At 42.6% G+C, this 27,039-nt stretch overlaps 3 protein-coding genes across 3 annotated transcripts; 2 read left to right on the top strand and 1 right to left on the bottom strand.

Moving 5' to 3' along the window:
• Positions 1 to 1,568: 1,568 nt before the first annotated feature.
• LOC142020109 (putative defense protein 3) lies at positions 1,569 to 12,576 on the top strand. Its single transcript, XM_075007717.1, is given in 6 exon segments — positions 1,569 to 1,770; positions 4,155 to 4,229; positions 4,232 to 4,269; positions 5,334 to 5,449; positions 8,662 to 8,726; positions 11,531 to 12,576. Coding segments are annotated over 6 exon segments (597 nt in total). The 3' UTR covers positions 11,632 to 12,576.
• Positions 12,577 to 12,727: 151 nt separating this feature from the next.
• Positions 12,728 to 14,860, bottom strand: NDUFA1 (NADH:ubiquinone oxidoreductase subunit A1). The gene is made up of 3 exons (XM_075007718.1): positions 14,680 to 14,860; positions 14,075 to 14,164; positions 12,728 to 12,873 (listed from the first exon to the last, which is right to left on the bottom strand). The coding sequence occupies exons 1-3, from the start codon at positions 14,779 to 14,781 to the stop codon at positions 12,850 to 12,852; spliced, it is 216 nt and encodes a 71-aa protein (XP_074863819.1). The 5' UTR covers positions 14,782 to 14,860; the 3' UTR covers positions 12,728 to 12,849.
• Positions 14,861 to 15,235: 375 nt separating this feature from the next.
• On the top strand, positions 15,236 to 24,675 carry UPF3B (UPF3B regulator of nonsense mediated mRNA decay). Its single transcript, XM_075007716.1, has 10 exons — positions 15,236 to 15,385; positions 16,073 to 16,179; positions 16,329 to 16,435; positions 17,726 to 17,824; positions 18,837 to 18,947; positions 19,871 to 19,914; positions 20,499 to 20,687; positions 21,390 to 21,550; positions 22,130 to 22,442; positions 23,548 to 24,675. Exons 1-10 carry the CDS (start codon positions 15,272 to 15,274, stop codon positions 23,692 to 23,694), a joined length of 1,392 nt encoding a protein of 463 aa, XP_074863817.1. The 5' UTR covers positions 15,236 to 15,271; the 3' UTR covers positions 23,695 to 24,675.
• Positions 24,676 to 27,039: the final 2,364 nt, after the last annotated feature.

Raw genomic sequence — 27,039 nt, 5'->3', positions numbered from 1 at the left:
TGAGCACTCTGCTAATCAGCTGGGCAGCCTCTGACGCTTCCCTGCGTGGCCACCCCAGTGCTCAGCTTACAGGGAACGCCAGCGGGGAGGGAGGAGGAAGTTAGCAAAAAGGATGGGTTACGTTTTTGATTTGCCTTCCTAGAGCACTGGGACTAATAGAGGAACTCCCCTGCTATCTCAGCTAACGCTCAGTATGTGAAGCTTCAACTCAGAGGCTCAGAGCTATAGGTTTGGTTCAAACCCATCTCCCGCAGAGAGGGGAAAGCTTGCCTTAGTCATCCCTGTGTCATCTTGGTCTCGAGTCTTTGTCATGAGGCTTCTGGATCTTTCCACAACCCTTAAAGAACAAGGTTTCTACCCTGAGCTACGTACAGTCTAATTCAGAGCAATAGAAAACCAGAACAACTCCAGCGCAGGGAGGGTTAGAGACCTCTTGGCAAGGCAATTAACATCGGAAATTGCAGGGGAAGAAATGGGTTGTAAGGAAGGAAGAGAAAGAAAAATACCGTTAGTTATTCTTTTATCCTTGTGGGGGAGGAGAATTCGTACCCTCTGCAGATTTCTTGGCTCCTCTGCAGAAAAAGCGGGGAGAGAAACGCTTGGGAAACTCGGGACGCTTCCATGGCAGCCCAGGCGCATACGTAGGGAGCAGCTCAGGGGAGAAAGGACGCTGGGCATGTTTGCATCCATGCAGAGACATTAAGGGGATGTACCTGTGCGCAAACAAGTGAGAGAGAGACTGCATTCCAGGCTTGGAGGCATGGGTCTACTATGTGAAGCAAGCTTTCTGTTCCTGATGCAGAGCAGAAATGTAACAACTAAGCAGGCAGGCCACCCTCATTTAGTTAATTTTTCCCATTCTTAATGACTAAGTCTTCTTTACCTGGCCAGACTGGTGGTGTTGCAAATTATATTAATGGAAGCCTCCACCAGGAAGGTTTGTCTATGTGCTTTCTCTCTCTTTTTCCTTTTTCACTATGGGGTTAGATTGAAGCTCAGGAGCTATTTTACTTGTCCGTTTCTTAAATGTGCAGGACTACAATTAACAAAGTATATGACTGTGAAAGTCTGAGCAATTGAAAGTGACGTACATTACAGAACACCGAACAGCAACATAAAAGTAATGTAACAAAAATGAAAATCCAGGGGCATAACTGGGATGCAGGGTACTAGTTACCAAGTATTTGTAACTTAACTTCCTTATGTTTGGAAATGTTGAACAGTTATTATGATTTTTTTTTCTGTGTGGTAATTTTAATAAATTGCCAAAATTGGTGACACTGGTATGATTATACTGTATTATTTTGACAAATAAATATATGCAAAATAGTGCACGTTTTGGTGCAGAATCCCCCCCTCCCCCCCGCAGTATCTTCTGCAGGTAGCTAATTGGTAGAAATCACTGAACACAGCCCTCATTCAGAGGGGGTGTGTACACAAAAAGCATAGACATTGAATTTGGTAACTGACTCAGCAAAGATCTTGTCTTTCCTCGGGCTTAAATGTTTCTGCAGTCAGAGAGGATTCCTTGTTGATTCCAAGGAGAGGCAACCTCTTATCCCCCAGTCATGGCTCCCTGGAATCCTTCACTTCTCCTTGGCTACATCATCTTTGGGAATATTCTTAGTCCATGTGTTGCTTTTCCAACAGGAGCCCCAGCATCAGCCTGTGAGACTATGATGCCTGTGCATATGGGGGTCCACCCCCAACCAACTCCAGCCCCCTGTGAGGTCCATGTTGATGCACATTCCTTCATGACCAGGCAGCTGAATCATGATAATTAAATTCCAACTTCCTAAATGGATGGGTAAGATTTGCATAAAATACATGATCTCTTCATAGTTGTTTGCACTGGGTGTGCTTTTTGCGTAAACGGAGCAGTGTTAGTAGTGAGCTGCTCTTTTTCACCAAGTTTTCTCCCTGAAATGTGTTTTCTGTTTAGTGCAATGAACGAAAACCACCGTGAGCAGACCTGCAGGAGACGATCAGTAGAAATAACCTGAGAAATGTGTGTAGATGAGCTGCTGACATTACAAACACCGGGCAAGTTATTTTAAAGTCTGCCAGGTCTGCATGCCCAGCAAGTAACCACACTACGAGTGTGCACACGAACTGCCGCTCATGCGAGTTCAGCCTCTGGCAGGATTGGGACAGTACCATGAGATCAGCAGTGGATGTTGACAAGCACCAGGAATTCTCGTGCTGGGCTATCACCGATAGGTCAATAATTTGTTTCTGTACCAGGGAATGCAGTAAGCGGAAATTAACATCAGCTAGCTCAGTGGTCCCCAAGCAGGGTTACGTGTCCCTCTGGGGGCACTCAGATCTCTTCCAGAGGGTACATTAACTCAGTGTTTCTCAACCTTTTTTATGAATTAAAAAAAGGGCTTATTTTATGTTCATCTAATTTTTATTTATCCTTTTTGCACACTTATGGCAAGTTTATGGCCTACAGGCAATTTCTTCCAACCAACCAGTAACAATGAAGTTGTTTAAATGAATGTGTTGCAAGGGTAGAAAAAAAAATTGTGTGTCTGAAAACTGTGGGTACTGGTAATTTTTTTGAAAGGGGCACTTTGGTAAAAAAGGTTGAGAAACACTGGGCTAGCTCCTGGGTAGCCCACGTGAGTGACTTGGTGGACAGAAGCATAACTGAGATGTGACTTTGCCACATCCCATAGAGGGTCAGTGGCAGAGCTGCAAATGGAAACCAGGCATCCGGACTCCCTGTCCTGTGTATGAGTAACAAGACCATCCTTCCCCCAACTCTTGCCTGGTTACTCACTTCACATACAGTGCAGTGTCATCCTCATTTCCTTTCAGTCCCATTCCGTCTCCCATGTCTTTCCTCTTCCCTTCTCTATGGCTCCCATCTAACCCTCTCTTTCCTCCTTTTCCAAGGGCACAGACTCCCTCTCCTCACTTCTCCCTGTGGTCCATTCCTTGCTGGCTCTTTGTATCCTTGGTCCCAGAACACAAGAATGACCCTCTTGGGTCAGACCAATGGTCTGTCTCCCCCAGTAAGGAACGAATAGAACAGGGCAAGTCTGAGTGATCCAGCCTGTGTTATTCAGTCCCAGCTTCTGGTAGTTAGAGGTGTAGGGACACCCAGAGAATGGGACAGCGTTTCCGACCATTTTGGCTGAGAACCACTGATGGACCTACCTTGCAGGAACTTATGTCATTCTTTCCTGAGCCCAGTTATATTTTCAGCCTTCACAACATCCTCTGGCAGCAAGTTCCACAGATTGACTGACTGTGTGTTGTGGGAAGAAATATTTCCTTTTGTTTGTGTTAAACCTGATGCTTATTAATTTCACACGGGGCCCACTACTTCTTCTCATGTGAAGGGGCAAATGGCACTTCCCGACTTCCTTTCTCCACAACTGTCATGATGCTATAGACCGCAGTCCTATTTCCCATTTCTCCTCAGTCGTCTCGTTTCGAAGCTGAACAATCCCAGTCTTTTTCAGCTGCCTCTCATCTGGCAGCTGTTCCATACCTTTAATGATGTTCGTTGCCTTTCTCCGCACTGTCTCCAACTCTGATGTATATTTTTTGAGAAGAGGTGACCACAACTGCCCGCAGCATTCAGGTCCCAACCCCCTGCACACCCTGGCTGCCTCCTGGAGATGAAATGTGCTGCTGTGCAAGGGGAAGCTTTAGGTGCCTGCTCAGAAGCCCCAAGGGAAACATTTAGAACAAAGTTAAGAGGAAAATTTGCTCCTCATCCTTAGCCCTGTTTACAACCTCAATGGGAGCTGCACACGGTTACCAGAGGGCAAAATTTCATCTGAAGCCTCTTTCACAGTCAGTCTCTGTGGTACTTATATTGCCCAGGGACTTTAATATAGGTGCACCTCATCACCCTGTGAGACAGAGCTGTTGTCATCCTCTTTTTGTAGATGGGGAACCAAGGCACAGATGGACTAAGTGATAAGCCCAGGGTGTCACAAGAGATCAGTGGCAGAGACACAATTGAACCAGCCTGACCTGAGTCCCTGGCTGGCTTGCTAATCACGGGGCTATTTTTTCAGCCATAGATGATGTGCTAAGATGTACCTGGCATATCTCTGGAGTTATTGCATGTTAGTGCTCATTTGAGAAGCCAGTCCCAGCTATGTGTGTGAGTAACGCGCAATAGATGCCTGTACTATCTTCAGTTCAGCTTGTAGGGCCAGGATACAGAGGCCTGTTGCTGGAAGCTCGCACCTTTGGCTCCACTGCTGCACTTGGCGGAATCCTGCCAATAACACTAAGTTCTTACAGGTAAGATGGGAGCATCTCATTTCTAGCCTTATGTGATGTAACAAGTGCTGTGAAATTAAAGGTAGAGGGAGAAATAACATACAACAGCAAAGGCAGCTGGGAGACAGGCGAGACAATGAGCTGTACTGGGATATTGGCAGGGGAGCAGCCCAGCTACAGCCCCAGAAAAGCAGCATGCTTTGCCCCCTCCTCCCCTGTAGAGCCATTTACTCTTCCAGTGCACGCCACAACAAAGGCTATGTCTTACTAGGCATAGAAGTCGACCGCTGAGATGCAATGTTAGTTCTGGCAATTGCAGAGCTAAAATCGACTTAGTGGTTAACTTCAGTGGCTGTCTACACGGAAGAAGATCGATAGGAGTGTTTCTTCTATCAACCGTCTTTAATCCTCACCACTGGTGAGGAGTTCTGGGTTTGACTTTGACCCTGGAAAGCGCTGTTTTGTGCATGTGCAAAACAAAACCCTGGAAGAGCGACCCTGAGCAGGTCGGTCTTCCGTGGGACTATAGCCGTAGCCTGAACGCAACCTGGTACCATCAGCCCATGCAGCACAGTACAGAATGGACTCCCTCCATGCAGCTGGGCAGAATCCACAGATTTGCAGAGCTTGGATTCTCTTCTCCACTAGCCCCTGTTCATAACCCAGCTCTTTGGCTACCTCATGGAGCAGACGGCGAGACCAGTGCTTGTGGAGTGCTCAGTGGAGCTGCGGAATGGGTGCATTTGGATGGATCAGCACATGTTGCATGGGATATGTATTACCCAGTCTTTTGGTGACAGTAGGGGGATGTTATCGAGGAGGGAAATGAAGGGATTTTTTTGTTTGTATACAAACTGATTATATGACAAAAGTGGGGCCCTGACAGGGTTAGTTGGCATTCCTTCCCACTTCCCCACGGGGGCTGGCCCAGGCCCTGCCACACTCCCCTACAAAATGTTCCCCAATGCCACACTTGGGGGTGCTTGCAGCAGTTTGGGGACTAATGACCTAGTGTGTGTGACAGGTCTTCTGGTCATTGTAATTACACAAGTAATGCATAGAGTGATAATTCTTTTTCTTTGCAGTGCTCTGGAAACCCAAAAGGTGCAATTACTCATTCTAACACTGAGTTAAAAACAAGCCTGACTACTTACACCTGGCTGCCCCTGACCTCTGGCTGCCTTCCAGTTATTGCATTCATGTAAGTAGCTTTATGAGTATTCCTGTTTAAGTGATGTCTCCTTCCCCTTCAAAGGACAGCTCAAGCATATTTTCGTCTCTTTTCTTTAGCTATATATTTATTGTCATAAAAGATTTGGTTGTTTAATATAGGATAGGATTTTTTTCAAAACCACCTAAGTGATTCCAGAGCAGAAGCCCCATTGACTTTCAGGGTCTTGCTCTCCTAGGACACGTTGGCTACGTCTACACTATGAAATAGTCAAATGTATTGCAGTAGACATTCTACCACTAGATTTTATAAAGTCAAAGTGAGTGTCTGCACATGGCCAAAAAAAGTCAGCATAGTGTGTCTCCACTGCCTTGCTAGTGTCAGCAATGAATTGTGGGCACCTATCCCACAGTGCTTGCAGCCCCGTTGCATTCTGGATTTTTGTGCCAGGGTGTTATGGGGGAAAAAAAATGTGCCACACGTGCTTGTGGGTGCCTGATGTCATCATCCCAGCGTACATTGCCCCCCACCTCCCTTCCACGCCCACCATTTGAAAACAAACAGCCCAAGGAATTTCATGCCATTTTTCCACCACTTGCCCCTGGCTCATGCCATTGCATGGTGCTATCATGGATCTTGAACAGCTTAGAGCCATTACAGTGTCTTATGGACATTTCCTGAAAGCTCATGCAGTATATTATTAGACAAAGTGAGCAGAAGGCTGAGGAGGTTGATTTGGATCACAATGAAGCACTGTAGACCAGGAATGCACAGCTGCTGGCTGCCCTGAATGCAGTGCATCCAGTGGAACACTGGTTCTGGAAATGTGAAACCAGCACACACTCGTGAGCCCACAGCCTTTTGGAGGTCAGGGATGACCAGCAGTGGCTGCAGAACTTCCACATGCACAAGGCCACTTTCATGGAACTTTGTGATTTGCTGTCCACTGCCCTGGAGTGCAGTGATAGCAAAATGAGACCTGCTTTGACAGTTCACAAGCGAGTGGCAATTGCTCTGTGGACGTTTGGAACACCTGACAACTACCAGTGGGAAATCAATTTGGTGTGGGTAGCTCTACAGTGGGGGCTGCAGTGATCCAGGTAGCCAAGGCAATCAATGCCCACCTGCTGCAAAAGCCTGTGACTGGGAAATGTGCAGGACAGAGTAGATGGTTTTGCTGTCATGGGGTTTCCTAACTGTGGAAGGGGGATAGCTGGAATGCACAGCCCCATCCTAGCCCAGACCACCTGGCCTCTGAGTACATGAACCACAAGAGATACTCCTCCATGGTGTTGCAGTAACTGGAGGATCACAAAGGTCATTTCACTGAGATCTACATGGGATGCTTGGGAAAGGTGTATGATGCATGCATCTTTAGAAATTCAGGTCTGTACAGAAAGCTCCAGAATGGGACTTTCTTTCTAGACCGGAATATTAATGAGTGGAGCTGTCCATAGTGATACTGGGCAACCTTGCTTACCCTCTGCTCCCTTGGCTCATGAACCCATATAGAGGCATACTGGACTGCAGCAAGGAGCACAAACTACAGGCTGGGCAAATGCAGAATAGCGGTGGAATGCACCTTTGGCTGTTTAAAAGCCAGATTCAGATGACTTTTGACCCCCATGGTTTTAGCTTGCTGTATTCTCCGTAATATTTGTAAAGCAAAGGGAGGAATTTCATGGCAGCCTGGGTGCTAGAGGCTGATGCCCAGGGCAGTGTTTATGAACAGCCGGACACAAGGGTAATCAGCAATCCAGAGATTGATGCAATGTAAATCAGCGATGCTTTGAAAAATAGCTTTATGAGTGAGCAGACAGCCACATGAATCTGCTGCATTTAACTATTGTGATTCCCTCCCTCCCCCACACAACGATGTGTGCTTGACCTTTATGAAAGCACCTCCAACTGCACCCCTCCCCGTTAACCATGTGGTTTTCACAATGGCACTTTTTTATTTAGTGGGTGAGAATTAAGGAGTGGGGAAAAAAGAAAGGGAGTCCTGCTGTCACATGTGGGCGATGTGAGCCTTTTTGCAGTGAGGAGAGGTACTGGAGAGTGGATCACACGATTGTCCTTGCCCTCTCCCTTGTACCTGAGGCCCCCAATGAGAGGAGGTCAAGCAACATTGATGGGAGGTCAGGCAACAGTGAGGAAGCCATATAATTTTGCATTCTGTGTTGGGCGGTTCCTGTAGGGACTGGAGGATGTTGGTCTGTTCCTTGACAGCTGACCAAAGCTCTGCCAAGTCCTGGGTACTTTGCTGGAGCATGGTTTGCCACCACTGCTGTGGCTACTTTCTAACAGCAGTGGCTTAGGGTGACTCCTGGGCCTCCTGCAGTTGCTGCAGGATGAGGTCCTGCTTTGTTCTTTTCCTCTGGTGCATTACAGCGACCCCATCACTCCCACTCATGCTGCCTGTTGAAGACAGTCAAGGTTAAAAATTATGTACAATTTTAAGTGTGACATGACACAGGGACTCATACAATGAATGGGTGTCTGACAATCACTGCAACTTTTGTCTTCCAAGGCCACTTTTGGCTTAAGGATGACAATGAGTCAGCCTCTGCAGAATGAAATCTACAACTTCTCCAGACCATGGCAAGTTGTGGGGAAACATTCATGTAAAGTGTCAAGCCCCAACCCCCAAATGTCTCCTCCTAAATCCTTCGCAGCTGCGTGATTGGACAGGGGTTGGGGGATAGATCCAGAGCGCATGCCAGCAACATGGTGGGAGGGAAGAGGGCCAGGAGAGTATTCCAGCCTCACGGAGGAGGGGGTGACTGACAGCCCACTGGCCACATAGTGCAGTAGGTCAGTCCTGGGAAATTTAAATGGACAGGGAGCAATGCGATGTTAAAGAGACAAATGTTCACATGGTGCTTGTAGGCTCCAAAAAGAGACAGCCTCCTAAGACTAACAGAGTGAAGAAAGAAAATACGCTCATACTCTGTGGACACAGGTCTGGAAAATTTGCAAGAATGCTGTGTGGTACCATGATGCCAGATGCAGGAACCACAGTTTGAGCCTTTCTGGGGGTGGAAGGATTTTTCCACTGGGAATCCATCGCCCACCTGCAGCCTCTCACTTTTATATGAGGTTAGGCTTACATTTGCTAATTTTATGAGCAAAGCAGCAACACTGTCACAGAATACCATGAGATATTGGACTATCTTTATGGGTGAAATTGAGAAGGCTTCCCATATTATAACTGTTACATTCTTCTTTTTCCTTTTGAACAGGGCAACCGTAGCACAGTCTCAGGAAATTTACTGGCTCGGTGTCAAATCTAAAGTGATCTGGAGAGGTGAGTAGCGAATGAACTTATTCCAGTTTACAACAGTGGAATGTGCTACGAATGCAAATGGAAAGATGCAACAAGAGCCTGCTGTGACAGAAATATAAAGGATATGGTCTATGGGCAGTTTGCTTTAAAATTATTTTTCTTCATCCGGATTTTGGTTCCATGCAGTTCAGTAAGATGGAACTTACTAATTCCAGTCCACTTTGTGGGTCTTCTCTGAACTCCTTCCAGTCTGACGCTGTATTTTGCGTTAACATGGTGCACAGAACTAACGGGAGTCTTGTACAACGGAAAAACAGATTAGCTGCCATAAGAGCTCTCTCTCCTCCATCTGGAAAGGGTAGAAGAGTAACTTGCCTCAATAGCAATGAAGGGTCCTAGTCTATAAGTGCCACAGGACCCTTTGTTGCTGTTACAGATCCAGACTAACACAGCTACCCCTCCGATACTTGCCTCAATAGTAACTTGTGTATGCAAACATCCAAGTCATCAGAAAGGGCAGACCTCTGGTTCTCCTAAGGAATGACCACCTTTCTCTCAATTCACCTAATCAGAAAACCTTTAATTATGTTGAGGGCCAAATGATGCCTACAACTGTAACTCTATGGGGAAGCCAGAAAAAAGCCACTATCTTTTGGTGTTAATTATATGAACACAGTATCTGCAGCTGTTCAAATCTGAAGGCAGAACTCACAATCAACATATTGCTTGAAAGCTTAGATTAGAAATTAATGCAGAACAAATCCTAAGGCCAGCTACTCTCCTAAATCACACAGTTTTCCTGTTCATCTTTTATTTAGTGGTATGATCACCTTTTGCAAAAAGTGCTGCATTGCTATATTGGCATGACCTACAGCTTCCTACACTCTAGGCCTGTTCAATTACTAGCAGTAAGGACCCTAATTATGCAGGAACAGTTGTCTGCTAAAGTGGCTCCAATACTTATTAGGTAGCTCCAACACTGTTAATTAGGTGACTACCGAAGATACATTTGAGGCAGAGAGCGGGAGTCAGACCCCCTAGATTTTGATTCTGGCTCTGTTGCTGACACAGGCTAGGATCATGGGTAACTTGTGTAAACTGTGCCTCAGTCACTATCAACAAAACAAGAATAGGCCATTCCCCTCCCTCACCTAGACATTAGGGTTAATTCATTAATATTTGTAAAGTGCTTTGAGTTCTTGACTAACTGCTAAAAAAAAGTAAAATATCCCCCCCCCAAAAAAAAACAAAACAAACTATTTTAAATTGATTACTCATTGGGAAGAACCAGTTTAATGCCATTATTTTAGAGAGTGGCACTGCAGCTTGCTTAGGGATCGTTATTCCAGGGCTTTAGTGTGCAGTCAATTGTTATCTTATGTAAGAGAAACAATACTAAAGCTGACAATTCTGCCTCTGCCCTCATCTCTCTCATGACTGGCTCTCTTAATGAATTCTACCTATCTTCTCTCTCCCATCATCACTGGTTTTGTCAATACTGTTCTTTAGCTACCTTCTTCTCCACTTCTCTTCCTAAAGTTTCTGCCCTGAGGCCCACCACTATTAACAGCCTGTAATGAAAATGCCACTAGCCGGTCATTATTCAATATAAAAGAGAAAATGAATTACAACAATTTTCCTTTGCATTTCCCTATACATGTCATGCTCTAAGGGGCACGCATAGGATCTTGCCTAATTTGCTATAATCTTGCCAGATTAAAAAGCTCTGCATAGTTCACTAATTTGGGTTTAGCACACTGGTGCTCCAGTACAAGGTAGTAGTGGTATACAAGAGGTCGGACTAGATGGTCTAATGGTCCCTGCAGGTGTTAAACATTGATCATACAGAAAAACTGCATAAGAGACTTCTCTCCACTGTGCTAGCTAACCCTCAAGCCTAAATAATTCAACAGAAAAGCAATGTCTATTTGATGTGCTTTGACAGACATAAACACAGGTAGTATCCAAATGTGACATACGATTGCATCCAAAACATCAGTCTGTTGGTATTAATTTTTCCGCATATAGACGAGAATGGATTGAGTGTATTTCAAAAAAGTGTTCCTGCAATTAAATTGACTGACTCAGACTTTCTTGAGACAGGAACATAATATTTTAAAACCAATTTAATAAATGCTAGAGCAATCCTGTAAGTCAAAGATATTCAAAAGCAAGAGACAAAATGTCTGACATTAACAGTAACACCACGAGGCAACTGTACACCCTTTGAAAGCCTGCAACTACACAGAACAGACTAGGAATAAAGAAGCAGAGTGAGCAAGTCACGTATAGTTGTGAGATTAAGCAGGTTATTAATGCCTAAGATCATCTGGACAGTATAAAATGGCTAAAGCACAAAACCAGCCACTTGTTTTGCTGTTCTTTTTTCCATTTTGCAGCTGACTTACTGCAGGAGCTGAGGCACATCATATGACCTCTGTGCTTTGGTTTTTCCATCTAAAGTAGACGGTATATATACTGTACATATAAATCTTTGTACAAAACATGCTGTAAATGCAAAGTACACGTTGAAAGCTTTAGAAGTTCATTAATGATCTGTTCACTGCTTCCATACATCAGCTCTGTTTAGACTTTGTTAATCCAAAAATGTTAGTTTCTTGAAAAACTACAGTGATTACTAGATAATGCTACTGATTGCAAAGGAGAATTGAACAAGTGGCAACTATTTAGTTGCTTTTCATGGTTGTTAAAATAAGATTAAAAGGAGAGCAAAAACAGAGCATCACATCAGTAACAATGTTTCTTCAACTGCATAATGAAAATTAATTTCAAACTGAACACCCATTTTGTTTTCCATACTACAGCTTCTAAAGCTACATGTGGTGCTGAGAAGTTTACATGGACAGTTACAGTTCTGATAGTGATGCCTTTCCACTTACTGCTTTTGCCTGGCTACATATATTGAGTGTTGGAGTTTGAGGACCTACTCACTGGCTAAGGAACAAACAGCCCCTGCATACATGGCAGAAGCAAATGCAATGATTGAAGCGGATTCTGGAAGTCTACAGCCTTTGTCTAGACATGTTGTACCGTTTTAAAACTAAATCAATATAGTTAAAGCTATACAACCCTCTACTGTGCAGTTATACTGGTATAGTTTATTTCCTAAAAGCATATATCTGTATAACAAGGTCTTCTCTATGGGTAGTACTCTCACAACCTTAACCAATGCAGTTTTAATGTTGCATGATCTGTGTGTAGACTAGGGCTAAGTTTAAAGATGAGTAGTACAAAGCCACAGTGAAATCTCTGAACAGTTAAAACCAATCTGAGAAACAAAATGAATACCATGACTTCAACTCCATACTAAAATGAGAACACAAGATCAACATCTTTGTTTTGTATAATGAATGGTAAACATGAGGATATCAATACCCTGTGTACCTTCATTGCTATATAAGTAGTACAAAACATCTTACAATAATATAATTATTCTTCAGTTCTTTTACCCTGTCTAAATAGGCACTGTATTCACTCCAGGGTTCAAACTAATGGTATATTAACAGTAGTAAGCAGTGATGCACCCCAAAAGTATGGCTTAAATGGCTGATCATTTCATTAATGAATGACTGCATAGCTACTACTCCTTGCAACCTCTCTTTTTTTGGAAGGGTAACCAACACTTGATAATGTGAGAGCAGAAGATAACTGAACTGCTTTGTAACAAAGTCAGTAGTTGAGGCTTAGCATTGCTCATAGCACGCCAATTTCATAGGAGTAGACAATCTCAAATGGTTGTTTTTTGCTATTTAGAGTAGCTTAGTTAACTTAGTTTATCTGCAGAGTTACACAGCTTACTGAAAATAACTAGAATATAAATAAAATAGATTGAACTCTCCATAGCACTAACTTTTATTGCAAGTTTTTTAACTGAAGGCACGTCTAACTTTGGGGCAGTTACCTAATTCTGCTGTATCCCTTTTTGTATGTTGCTTACAGAATGTTTATAGGTGGGTGTATTTCCAATATCCACTTTTTAAAGTTATAACAAAGTGCAGAGACCCATTTTCATTTCCTATGTTTATGAGCAACATCTAATACATTACAGCAAATACAAATTCATGTGCACTGGAGCCAACTTCTTTGTACAGGAACTAGGACTCTTCACACAATGAGCTGCTTTTCAGTCATCAATATTCTCCAATCCCTGGAAAAAATGTGAAATATTTTCTTAACTATCCATACAAGACTACTACCACCACCACCACCACCACTCACCATCCTGTTTCTATTACTCAGGAAGTACACATATCAACTTACTACTCTTCTTCTTACCATAACTTCCTCAGCAAGTTAAGAAGTTTGTATATTTTGTTGGAAGATGCTATATTAAAAAGGGGGTGAGTGGGGGTCGCTAAAGCACAACTAAAGATGGGGCGGGGTAGCACTAGGCAAACTATTGTGACAGCATCATAGAAATTACAAAAGGAGGAGATCCTCTTCATCAAGGATACCCCTGGCAAATTATACCATTCTAATTTATTGTGGCTAAAGGTTATTTGAAAAGTTTTTTTAAAAAGAACGTGTATGCTCATACTCCCCTTATGCTTTACACATTTAGGATTTGTCTGCTCAGAAATACTTTGCCAAATACAGAGCCAGTGATATTACTCTATTAGAGAATGAAAAATTGACCATTTCAGAGAAAAAAAGAAGTTTGAGCAGAAAAATGTCATTAACCCCTATTTTACTTCAATGATTAGATTAAATAAGGCTTGGGGAAAGGACGTAACAAATTAAACATTCCAACCATGTTTATTAATGAGAGCGCTCATAATACACATCCTGAGAAACAGACCAGAGGCCCCTAATTAAAAAATAGACTAGGTTACTTCTAATAAAATATTACAGGCTTTCAGTCTTAATATATTATAAAGCAACAAATACTGTTACTTAAAAAAAGCCCTTCACAGGTCATCTCAAGTGTTAGCAATGGCAAGTCTGTACCGAAGAGATCAAGTGAGGATGAAAAGACACTACTAATGCTAAAAGATTCAGGCTCAGGGATCTGCAATCATCATCAGATCCAGATTTGAACTGATCAAAGCAAGGCAGTCCATTAATTAGATGTAAGACAATACATTAAAATAAGCACTTGCTTGATGCTCCACTTAGCAGGCTAAGTTCTATCCTCTGTTACTATCAAGATTGGTGGCTTTATATTGAAATAACAGAGAGCAGACTCCAGCCCAGGGTCTAACTCAATTCAATATTAAGTGCTCAATGCAGAGACCCAGCACTGTAGTTTTTAACTCCTGCCTAACTGAATTGTGAGCAGTCTGGATTTTGCAGAGTTCAGCTGCCTTCTATTTCTAGATCTTCTCAGTTCTGTATTTGAAGAAATGTACCTTGGACTCGAAGTATTTATTAACTCCAGACAGGCGCCTGTCTCTTTCCATCAGGTACCACTGGTAGGGATGAAGTGCCACTCTCTTTTCCTGCACACACACAGCAAAGGCACCTCAGTTGGAGGCTGGTGCTTAGACAGGGCAGAGAGGGGAGCAAAAAGGGACAGGATCATCCCTCCTGGGCTTGCTCTGGAGGGGCGCTGGGGAGAGGGGGTGGTAGTCGGGGGTGGGGCGCTGGGATGAGGGGGAGGTACAAGCGGTCACAGGCCCAGCAAACACTTCAATGCTGAGCCAGGCCTTCAGACAACCAATGAGGCGGCCCCCACTTTTTCACAGCCCGGACAGCACCCACACTTCCACTGCACCGCCCTAAGATCAGCGCACAGCAGCGCCCCACCCCCTTACCACAACACCACCCACCCGGACCGACCCATCCCAGCGCCCCGCCCCCAGCTTCCACCCCCTCACGTCAACGCCCCTCCAGACCGGCCCGCACCGGCTACCTCCTCCCCTTACTTCCATGCCCCCCGCCCCCCGGGTACGGCCCACCCAGCGCCGCGCCTCGCCTCGCCTCCCTCCCGGAGCGGTCTAGCCCCAGCCCTGACCTTGCCCCCATTGTTAATTTTGTGGACGGTGGTGACGATCATTCCGGGCAGGGCCAGGAACGTGCCCAAGAGGGCCACGCTGGGCAGCACCTCGTACCACATCCCACCGTCTGCTCCAGCCCCTCGGCTACACGGAGCCAATACAGGCCTCTAAGCGCGCACGCGCCGGCACGCTGCGCAGGCGCTTTGGCCCCGCCTCGGCACAGACCGGAGAACGCGGCCTTCCCATCATGCATCGCGGCAGCGCCATTATGCCGAGGCAAAGGCTTCTGGGAGCGTCAACAGGTCGGAGTGGGGTGGGGCTACAGCCCCCCCCTCAGTGATTGGCGGGAGCCGGGTTCGCCGACCCACCAGACCTAGCACAGGCGGGATCGAGCTTCCCATGCCCTTGCCCCAGTGACCTGCCTGCTCGTCACCTTCAGGAGCATGCCGGGAGCGGCGGCCGCCGTTAACCCCAGTGCATGCCGGGACGGTCACTTCCGATCTCACCGGGCCGTGCCCGCGTCGTGGCCCTTTAAGGCTGAAATCCCGCGAGAGGCGCAGCGGCCAATGGGGTAGAGGGGGCGTGGCTCGGGGGGGGCCGGAGGCCGGGATGAAGGAGGATAAGGAGAACACTAGGCCCAAGGAAAAGCGGGTGCCTGGGGGGTCCCTGGACACGTGTGGGGAACCTGAGCGGCCTAAGGACAAGAAGGAGACGCTCAGCAAGGTGAGGCGGGGGATGTTCCGCATCGCTGCTGCCCCGGCCCCTGGACTGAGACTGGCGCTGGCAGAGCCGCTCCTGGTACCGCAGTGGGCGTCGGGCGGTTGGCGCATCCCCCGGTCCTCGATCCTGCTGTAGGTCCGGGGGGCGGGTGTCCTGGAGCGCTCCGTCCTCCACAGCCGGGGTAGGCCCGTCGGGGCTAGTGGCTCTGCAGGGACAGGAGGCCCGGGATGAGTCCCTGTAAATGCAGCGAGTGACGGGCGGTGTCTCCTCTTTCGGTGCCAGCCCGAGACCCTGAGCTCTGATGGTTTGCTCGGGAGGGGCAGAGCTCCGCTGGCGCCGAGGGGCGTTTTGAGTGTTTTGCCAACTCGTGGGATTCAGAGCCCTTGGCCACGTCACTTGCTCAAAGCAGCCTGTAGTGTTAGACTAGGGACTAGAGGTCAGGAATCTTGCCCCGAATTTCTTTCTTAAATCACTGAGGTGCGTTTCCTGACTTAGGGCCTGAGACTGCTCCCGTTGGGAAGTGAGTAGGGGTTTTCGACTAAAGCCAGAGCTAATCAGGCTTTCCCAAGCTCCACATGAGCCACACTTATTGGCTTAACCTTATTATTTTACATTATCTGTTAAGTAGCATATCTGATATTAAGTCAGGGGCAGGCAATAATTTTACTCTTTTAAAATTCTGGTGTTAAGGTGGTAATTCGACGCTTGCCTCCCAGTTTGACCAAGGAACAACTTGAAGAACATCTTCAGCCTTTGCCTGACCATGACTATTTTGAATTCTTTGCTAACGATTCCAGGTACAAATGCTTCAGGATTTAATTTTTGCATGTAATGCTAGAATGTCAGAGTTGTGTTTTATTTTACGTTTTTCTGTAGTGCACATAATTAAAATCATCAGCAGTTAGTATCACGTCCTTACATATTGCTATTTTTTGTCCTTTTGCAGTCTGTATCCTCACATGTTTTCCAGAGCATACATCAACTTTAAAAATCAAGAAGACATAGTACTGTTCAGGGATCGCTTTGATGGTTATGTTTTTGTTGATCACAAAGGCGAGTAAACATAAAACTTTGGTTACGTACTGAAATCTTAGATATCATATTAGATGACATTTAGGAGGTTGTGAGGTAATTTTTCCACTTTTTTATTGTACCCATTCTTTTAGTGTCATAATTGCATATGGTACAGTACGCTGAAAGTAAAGACGCGGTGCACGCGTATAATCTTTTCAGTAAACTTCATAACACTTTTTATAGTAAATCTTTAAATGCAGCTTAAAATAACAATAAAAACCCTCTTCTACACAGAAGTAGTGCTAAATTTTTTTAAACAAATTGCTTGAGGGGAATTCCAGCCCCTTAGTAATTTATGTTCAGATTATATAAGTTCAGTACAGTTTACTGAGGTGATGCTTAGATGCTGAATGCTTCCAATAAACAAAATACTAAACTTTTATTGGTGGCTTTGTTGCTATCCTCTAACATATATATCTTAGGTGAAATTCTGGCTCCATGGGAGTCTTGCACCTGTTTCTAGTCTGCATAAGGGAGCCCATAATTTCACCCTTTAAACTCTTTTTCTATATGCATGTTTGTATCAATGTGGTTTTTAAGAGTTTAATTTTTGGATTCTTCATCTTCCACCAAGCAGCTGCTTTCTGTGAAAGAGCTATGACAATTGACATCTCATTCAGAAGGTATTGAGTTGCTAGCTTCACATTCTAAGCATTTTAAATTATCCAGGTTCCCTGAAACTACATTTTTGAAAACATGGTAATTCATTGTATTTACTTTATAGGATTTAAAAAATTGTATGCAATTTTTTGTCAAGCCATTTGGATTTTTTCAAGTACAGAAATTTTCCCCTTCCCCTATATTCCCTGTTTAAAATAACCTCCTTGCCACCCACATGCAGTGAATGAAGCAGTAATAGTGTGTGCCCAGGAGGCCTGGGGGTGGAACCAGCATGTGATCATAATGCATAAATATCAGGGTGTCTTATTAAGGTTGCCCGAACAACCTTTGCTTTGGCATTTCCTGACTTCTGGGTGTTAAATTTTGCATCTTTAATTTATATCCAAAACTGCTTTTAAAATACTTTTGTGTGTGGTCTGGAAGGTGCTTTGAGAACGTTTTGTGACAAAAGGACTATAAACAAAATATATGTAATTTTTTTTTACATATATGTCTGATCACATGCATTTCATAGCTTACCATCTATTTTTGTATTGCTTCTTATAAATATACTCCACTGTCCTTTGTCATTCCAATATAATACTCTGTCAAGAATTTAATGTTTTTTACCTTGATGATTGAATGGTTTTAACAACTTACATTTAACAGGTCAGGAGTATGCTGCAGTAGTAGAATTTGCACCTTTTCAAAAATCTGCAAAAAAGAAGAATAAGAAAAAGGATGCCAAAACTGGGACAATTGATGATGGTATAGTTACTAGGGTTGTTCATTTTGTATGCATGCATTTGTGGAGATTTATGTGGTGTGTTCTATCTGATAACACAAATTTCAATTTATTTTGACTGGATGGTGTCATAGTGTAATGATGTCTGATCCTAAACACTTAACAACAATACAGTAGGGTCCCCACATTAGCAGACTTAAGGTTCGCGAATTCAGTTATTCATGAGCTATCATTTCTCTGAGGTAGGGAGCGCTGGCGGCTGCCATATTTGCGAAATTCAGTATTCACAAGGGTTCTCAACACGGAACCCTCGTGAATGTTGAGACCCTATTGTACAATAATTACATTTCTGTTCTTCAAAAGAACTTGTCTATTGCACTGTAACAGAATTACATATTGATTTATTGATCACGAGTTTAAGAGGTTAACTGGTTATCTAGTAAGCATTAGGCTTTTCAGCTGGACAGCCAGCTATGCCAGGCTGGAGCAGCACCAGCTCTGTTGTGGTGGTATGCATTTGCATCGGGACAGCCTGGGCAGGATCCCTGGCTGTATTGGGCTGGCCCACCAATGGTGAAACAGTTCAAGGATGACAATCATAATGGATATTGACATTACTAATTATGATCGTATGTAGTGCGCCCCAAGAAAGGGATAAGGTCCTGTTGCACTAGGTAAAGCGCACACATGTAACGAAAAGATGGTCCCTGTCCAAGTTAGATTTTGTAGGTTTGATTATATTAATAGAAAACCAGACAAGTGCAAAACAAAGTATCTTAAGCATAACTGGGAATGAAGCTGTTAAAATCCTACATAATTAATAGTAAGACTGAATTTTAAAAAATATAACTACACATCATCCCTGCCTCAGAGTTTGATTAACTTGCTTAAAAACAAATATGGGGTAGCATCTCATAGGACTATGTGACTCGTTCTTGTTCCTAAGTTTGAAATGAAGAATGACTATTGAAACTCTCAGAAGAGTCAGTATGTGTATTTTGTAGCACAAAGTGATGTGTTTTTTTCTCTCTCTAGATCCAGAATATAAGAAGTTTTTGGAAAGCTACAGTGCAGATGATGAAAAGTTAACATCAACTCCTGAAACACTACTAGAGGAAATAGAGGCAAGAAACAAAGAATTAATAGGTATGAAAAATAATCGTAATAACCTGAACCTCTTCTCACAGTATAATAAATATAAGAAGGACAGGATTTCATATGCTTGAGACTTGAATGTTGAGGTTTCTACGGTCCTTTTTAGATTATTCAGTATCATTAAGTCCTTAGAGTGTTACTTCTAGTGAAGTTCTTCAGTCTTTCCTACTTCAATCAATCATTTTTCAAGTTTAGTATCATTAAATTATATATAGTAATCTTCTCCACTAAACAGTTGCTATATACAGTTAATGTCTGGTGTTGGCCGCATTTCATTGATGGGTGCAAAGGTTACTTTAACATTAATACTGTGGGATGGAAAAACAATTGTAACTTTTACGTTAGCTAAAACATTACATGAGGGGAGAGAGCCATTTATAAACATGTGAAGGGTATGCATTTTGGCCACATCTACACAAGCAGCTATTTCTGGCAAAACTGGGCTTTTGCTGGAAAAACCCACAGAGCGTTCATTGCAAAATTGTGCTTTGTTAACAAAACCTGGCACATCCACCAGCAGCATTATACCTCTCTGCATTTAGGTTTAACGTCTTTGTCAACACACAGGGCTTCCAGTTCACCAAGCAGCCCTGTTTACAGAGCTTCCAGTCAGCTGCTCTAAGAGGGGACCTGGCACTCTGACTGCTCTCTGCTCTTTCCATCTACTTTTGTTTGTAGATGTGATCTCTCAACAGATGCCCTGCTGGGAGATCTCTACTGACAGTGACATCTGTTAACAGAGGCTTCCCATGTAGATGTGGCCTTTGAGAAGAGAGAGAGAAGTTTGACACAAGTTAGACTAAAATTGGAAAAAACTATAGTCTAGACTTGAGGAGTCTTTCTCATCTAACATATGAAAACATGTCTTGATAATTGTAAAGACGAATATACTTATATTTTCAATGTTTGTTTAGCTAAAAAGACAACTCCTCTTCTGAACTTCTTGAAAAACAAGCAGGTATGATTTCTCTATAAAATCTTTTTTGCTTAGAATTTTTGATAATTTAGTTGGGTACTGTAGGATTTTTCTTGTGCTAAATGGATCTAAAGCACTTGTTTTGAATAACAAAGGGAGATGGCTAGTGGCTTCCAGCATATTTCGAGCAAAACTTAGCTTGATTAACATGATAGTATACTAAGTCACGTGAGCTGCAGCCGTATGAGTGGCAAGGTGTATTCTGTTTAACATACTGTTTTGTTGATAGCAGGACTTGACTTAATGCCCTCTTGGTGATTTCTGTCCAATCAACCTATTTTGCAGATGTTTAACTTTAGGGCACGTTCTGATGTGTGGGTGTGTTCATTTTAACTCCCACTAAAATATGGGATTAAAGATTTCTGAAACATATAATAATGCTGCTCTAGTGAATACTGAAACTTTCAATAAGTTGCTTAAAAGTAAGGTACAAGGGGAGACACGGTTTATATAAAGCTGTGTATTTTAAAGATATTTCTGTCATTTCAGGACATCTAAAACTTTTTTTTAATTTTTTTTTCTCCATGTGAGAAATGGGATTTCTTTTTCTCCCCTCTCCCTTTCAGAGATTGAGAGAAGAAAAAAGAGAAGAGAGGAGACGAAGGGAGTTGGAAAGAAAAAGGCAAAGAGAAGAAGAAAGGAGGAAGTGGAAAGAAGAAGAAAGGAGGAAGAGAAAAGAAGCAGAAAAACTGAAAAAAGTTGACAAATGCCCGGAGAAAGACAGGGATAAATCAAAGGATGAACCAAAGATTAAGGTACAGAGCCATGTTATCATTTTAGATTAGTGTTTCTTAAACTTTTTGAAAACATGGAACACATATGAAAATGTTCTTTATTTAAAAAAAAACAAACAAACAGCAGCATATGCAGAAAAAAAATTTAGTAATTTAATCAGGTATATACTTCAAATTATTTTTCCACACACTTGCAGCACACCTGCAACTTGTTTATGGAAAGCCAGTGTTCTGTGCAACCTTTTTTTTTTTTTTTTAAAGAAACATTGTCTTCTAGCATTGTACACAAAATAAATGCACTAAATACTTCTCCAAGAGTAATTCATGATCTGGTAGGTGTAAACTAGAGTTCATAATATTTATGTTAAAGTACACTGAAGATTTGCATGCTATTTGTTGGATGCTTTAGTTTATCTTTTAATAATGAGTTTTCATTGTAATACTTATGTATATGCTTTTGTTCTGCAGAACATACCCATTTAATATGGGTAACTGAATATATTTGATCTACTATAGGGGGAAATTGAACCCCAAACTGGGATTTGGATTTATTTATTTTTGGGGGTGCTCTGAACTATGCTTAGAGGTAGTAAATAGCTAGTTTTGTGTGTATATCTCATATTAGGCAGAAGTCAGTCCACCGAGGGTAGCCGAATTTTACTATCCTGCAGAGTCTAATTAGAATGAGCTTTCTTATCAATTAACCATGTGTTTTCTTTACAGCTACTTAAAAAACCAGAGAAAGATGAAAGCTACTTGGAGAAAAAGGAGAAGTTCAAGAAACTGGAAAAAGACACTTTGAGGGAAGAAAAGGCTGCTGGTGTGCTAAGCAGTACATCAGCCAAACGATCCGATGGAGAAGCTAAAGAGGAAAAAGCAAAAAAGTTAGTTAGTATATGTACAACTTACTAGTCTAGAGGGATCAGGGTGTTAGTTTTAAAATATAAAAGTAGGCTTCACTGTCCTGGAACAGCTTTTGAATTGAACTGGAGAAATGACTCTGATTTTGATTGCCTGGGAGAGTATACTCGTGATCTGGGAGAGAGGGAGTGGTCCATCTGGACTTAAACAGACATAGTTGAGTAGGCAAATTTTAGCATTTTTTAATCAATAACACACTTGGGATTTCAATTGAAGAGCTCTACAAATGAAACTTGGCTTGAGAGAGATCCAAATTTGAGGCACAGCTTTCAGGCAGCCCTAGTTTTAAGCCATCTCTGTGCCGTCCAGACTCTGGGTCTGGCTGTGAGACTTCCTATCTGTAGTGTTCTTATAACTGTAGTGACAACGTAATAATTGGTAATGACTGTAGGCTTCTACAATATTAACTTTTTTCTCTAAAATCTATAAATTAGCGTCTGACAACACTGATACACATTTAGAGCTGTAATATTGATTGCACAGTTCTGTGATTGATTATCCAGTCTTCTAAGCTTAGCTTCTCACTGTGTTTTTTCATACAGATCTGAAGATGAATATGGAAAAGATTATAGGGACCAGGAGAGAGACTTCGAGAGAGAGAGAGAATATGAGAGACTACAGCGGGAGAAACTGAGACGTCAAGAAGAAGAGCGTCGTAGGCAGAAGGAACGCTTTGAGAGAGACAAAGTTTTTAGAAGAAAAGAAGAGGAGGTAAAAAAGGAGATAAACTCACTCAGAGAGAAAGGAAGGAAAAGTGATCTTACAGACTTTACAGGCAACACAGAAAAACCTGAGAAAATAACCAAAGAGGACAAAAAAGAGGATGCAGCCAAGAGAGATCGCATCAGAAACAAGGTGCTGTCTCTTTAAATTCATACCCACTCTGTAAGACATGGTGTGACAGTAAATGTTAATTAAGGGGAGGATCATTGTTTTTCTTTCCTTTTTAACACTTCCCCCCCATATAATAATTTAACTGTAAACTTTGCATTTAAGTATGTGGTACAGGGTGGAATATGTACATTTTTGTAAGCTTTACTGCTACTAAACTGAATTCAGTCTTTGCAAATTTCCCATCTGCTATTGGTTGGTTCTGATCAACAGTGGCTTTGCCAAAAGATAAACACTGGCTTTTGCCATTGTCTTCCGAGAATTGAAGTGATAGGTCCAGATTCTTACAGATGGTATGTGGGTTAAGGACAGAAAGTATATTTCTCTAAGTGAGAGATGATGATGATACAAGAGGCTATTCCCCTAATACCTTCAGAAGGTGCTTTATCAGGTATAAGAAAGGCAGAGCTATGCAATTGCATAGCATAGTTCCCTTGTTAATGTACAGATTAGCTCCAAAATCTATATATTCATTCCACTAATAGCAAAGGCAGCTATGGGCAACCTAGGTCAGTGAGTGGACCACATCAGTGGCCCTGTTTCATCTCAGTGTGCCGCAAACGATCAAAACAAAGGCAGTCTCCTGCAGTTATGGTAGTTTTACTAACTGCGCTTGCATACTTAGAATTTGCAGGGTGTGCTGATGTAGCAGCAGTTTGGGTGCACACTTCTCACAGTCAATGCCCTACTTTAGCTATGTATCCCTTTAGTAATATCGGTAGGGGAAGAAAAACCTGTGCAAATAGAAACCAGTGAAATCAGGCAGCCTGGAGTGTGGGCAATGATAAACAAAATGTCTCACGGACCACATACTGTAACACTGATCTACAGGATTTTACCTTTTTAAAAAAAAAAAAAAACTAAGTAGTTTTATCTGCTACTTAAGCACTCTCTCTTTGTCATTGAAGTTGTATTCTGGATGTCACTGAAAAATTATTAGTATTTTGGGAAAGTCTAAAGTAGTCTGTGCGTTCTGTTTGCCTTGATTTTTCACCTTTTATAAATGATAGGCATGACTATGATGCTTTGGTTTATAAGACAGTCTAAAACCTTCTGATTGATTTTTCAGGATCGTCCAGCAATGCAGCTATACCAACCAGGTGCCCGAAGTCGAAGTAGACTGTGTCCTTATGAAGACATTGCTACGAAGTCTCTGGATCAAGGAGCAGATAAAAAACAGGACAATGACACCAGTAATGCAAAAGAAGAAGAGTGATTAGCCCCCAAGTCTTCTGTATTCTGATTATTCAAGCAGCCAAAGAGCATGTACTACGCAATCCAGAAGTGCCTTCAAAGAGAAGAAGGAACAAAGGAAGAAAAGGGGACATTGTGGTGTTAGATGTTTCTGGTTAAAGAACCTCAGAATTTGAAATGTGTTCTCATTGTTCTTGGAATTTATTTTCATAGCATCAGACTACAATGGAGAAGAGAATGTTGCAAAGTAGAAAAACTTTGTATGGGTTTAAGTATGAGAAATGTGAGTCATGTGGTCAGGAGGGGATGACACCTGGATCTAAAATCGGAGCTCTTTTGTAAAGCAGTGCTGAACAAATGTTTGCGTTTTAAAAAAAAAAAAGTAAACGTAAAGCTGCAGGTTTGCTCAAAAGCTAACATCCCTTAATGCTATGATGCATTGTGTTTTAGGCCTGAGATTACAGTAGTTACAAATACACGGCGTAGTCCTTGCCACCCAAAACAGGTTCTCAAATTATGGGAGGTGGGACAGTGGTCTGGGGAAGCCTTTCCTGGTTTTCTGCAAAACAGAAATCAAGATACAAGTAGGAGGAAGTTTGGAAAGTGGGGAGAGGCTTCATAAAGAATCCTCCATTAAAAAGTGGATTACTGAATGAAATAATTGAACTAAAATGTTGCCGTGTAGGAGCAGTTTTGTGTTACTACTAGGTATTTATTTTTTAATTTCTCATGTGATATCTGCTGACCTACACGGAAACCATTTTTTATTTGATATAGCTCTGTAAAGTCTCTGACTATTTTCAAGTATTCCTTTTTGTTTTTAGAATCTTAAACCATAGGAAACTTGCCATTTCAGTCTCTCTGCTTCATCTTTCCTGAGTGTTCTTTCACAGCCCAGAGAAAACATCACCGATAATGATCCTCTTTAAGCTAGCACGTTTTAGCCTTAGCTCTTTTGTACTAAAACTATAATAAAATCTAAATATATTAAAGATACTTTAAATTACTTGTGTTGGGTAAGATGTCTCTATTCGTGGGCATGACACAGAGCTAGCCTTATGTTTTAAACTGTGTATTTATCCTCCACTGAAGCTTTTCTTACTAATCTTGTACATTAGTTTAAGGTGGTCAGTTGGTCTAATCTGAAGCTTCCCTTTCAGACAGCTATCTACAGTAAACCCTCATTTTGCGTAGCATCACCTTTATGTGAAACTCACATTTGACGTGAGTTTTGCACAACGTGAAGCTGCTGGGCTGTCAGCCTGCCTAGCCTCCGACAGCTGCGGGCAGCTAGGCAGGCCAAGAGTCCCTTCCCCTGCCTAGCAACGTGCGGGAAAGGCTTTTAGCTCACCCAAGTGCCTGCCCCTGCGTGCAGCCATGTGGGCTAAAATCCCATTCCACCTGCCCAGAGCACTGCCAGAGCGGGAGCGGTGGGCACCCCATGAGCCCCTCCAAGCCCTCCCCAACATAAATGAAATTCAAGGTACACAAGGGTGGCGTGGAAGGCAACCTCTGGTGTACCTCGAGGGATTACAGTATACAGATCTTTGAATTAAACATTACACCACTGCAAAGTTGCTTTGAAAACGCCTGGTGCTACTGTTTCTGAAGTACCACATAATGCAATCAGTTAGAATCTTTCCAAGTCACCAATTTTCATTGCAAATTGTATTTGATTTTTTTTAACCATTTGTATATGGGAAAAAGTCTGTAACTAGTAACACTTTTCCATTCCTTGCTTCCTTCTATGGGTTCTGTTAGGTCTCATTTTACCTGAGCCAGCTGTTTTTAGCAGAGTCACTCCATAGACTGTCCCATAAATGTTCATCATATGCTCTTCCAATTTCCTATGCACTATTTAATGCAGTTACTGTCAGCCAAGAAACTGGACTAGCTGGACCACTGTTCTGACCCAGTGTGGCTTCATAAATTCTAAGGCCAAAAGAAATCACTGACCTATGTCATCCTGGTCATAGCACTTTCCAAAATAATTTCTAGAGCAGGTCTTATTTAAAAATCAGTAATTGTACATTGCATGGGATGGAGAATTCTCTATGACCCTTGATGAACTGTTCTAGGAGTTAGTTATTCTCACTGTCATAAAATTATGCCTTATTTCTAGTCTAGTTAGCTGCTTCTAGCCATTGGGTCATGTTATACCTATTTCTGCAAGACTTAAATGCCCTTTTGAATGTTTCCTGGGTAGATACTTGCAACCTGTACTCATGTCATCCGTTAACCTTCTCTCATAAGCTAAAGCGTGGGTTTTTTTTGTTTTGAGTCGATCAAACGTACGGGTGATTCTGATACTTAAGACTGACTTCAGAGAGGCTGTATAATTAATAGAGCTCATTCAAATTTTTTGACCTGATTTTTGTGTTTATCTCTTGTGGATGTTTGTGATATATTTCACGATGAACTAATATTTCAAGAGTATTTTTTGCCGTCTTTTAAGCTAAGGCGGCTGTTAGTGATCTATTCCTTACAGGCAGAGACAGTAATTTGATTACTGTTGTAAAGGAGTTGCAGGAACGTGTTCTTTCTTGAACCACAATTAGGACAGTGATATTTCTCAGCAAATTATATATGGCACATAGTAAAGCAGAGGTTAGCTAAGCTACCAAAGAATATCCTACATTTAAGTAGTTCCTTGGGTTTACCAGGATCTCAAAGCATTTCACACGTTTAACAAACTGAACTCCAACTTATGGAATGTACAGAGATCACTTCTTTCAAAGCTACTAGCTCAAGGAAGCAACATCAGCTTATTTTAAAGTGCAGTGCAACACTATCAAGGTAAAATCTAGGAGTTTAAGAAAGCAGAAAGTTAATTACAGGAGTTGTAATTGGGCCAGGACAGCAAGGTTAGCTGCACCAATATCCTACAAGAAGTAGCAGGAGCTATTTAATTAGTACAAATCATGGTCATAACTTCTTCTTTAGGTGTCTGCTGAGATAAAAGTGCCATTTCCAGCAGCATACTGCCCCTCATTACTGTGGGAGGAATTGGTTTAATACAGCTTCAGAGGTGGGGAGGTGTGAGCTACTGCCTCTTTAGTAGGGCTTTCCTGTACGTGCCTAGCCTGCTCCTCCAAATCTCATCTGAGGGCTGTATCAACCACAATATTCTCCCATGAGTACAGCTCAGAGTAGTGTTCAACCCATTGCTTCATCTGTTTGGCTTTGTCAGTGATGACTTCACAAGATTTGGATTTCAGAGGTGCTGTCTTGTTCTGGATGGGTCCCATTGCCTTCTTTATGCCCTTGTACATTCCCCTGAGATTACCAGAGTCAGCACAGGTCTGGATACTGCTGCATAGCTTAAGCCAGCAGTTGTTGGCACAGTGTCTGGCTGTCTGCTGTACTA

This window comes from Carettochelys insculpta, chromosome 13 (assembly GCF_033958435.1).
Source record: "Carettochelys insculpta isolate YL-2023 chromosome 13, ASM3395843v1, whole genome shotgun sequence".
NCBI lineage: Eukaryota > Metazoa > Chordata > Testudines > Carettochelyidae > Carettochelys > Carettochelys insculpta.
The sequence above is the reverse complement of the archived record's forward strand: the minus strand, read 5'-3'. Positions and strand labels throughout refer to the sequence as shown.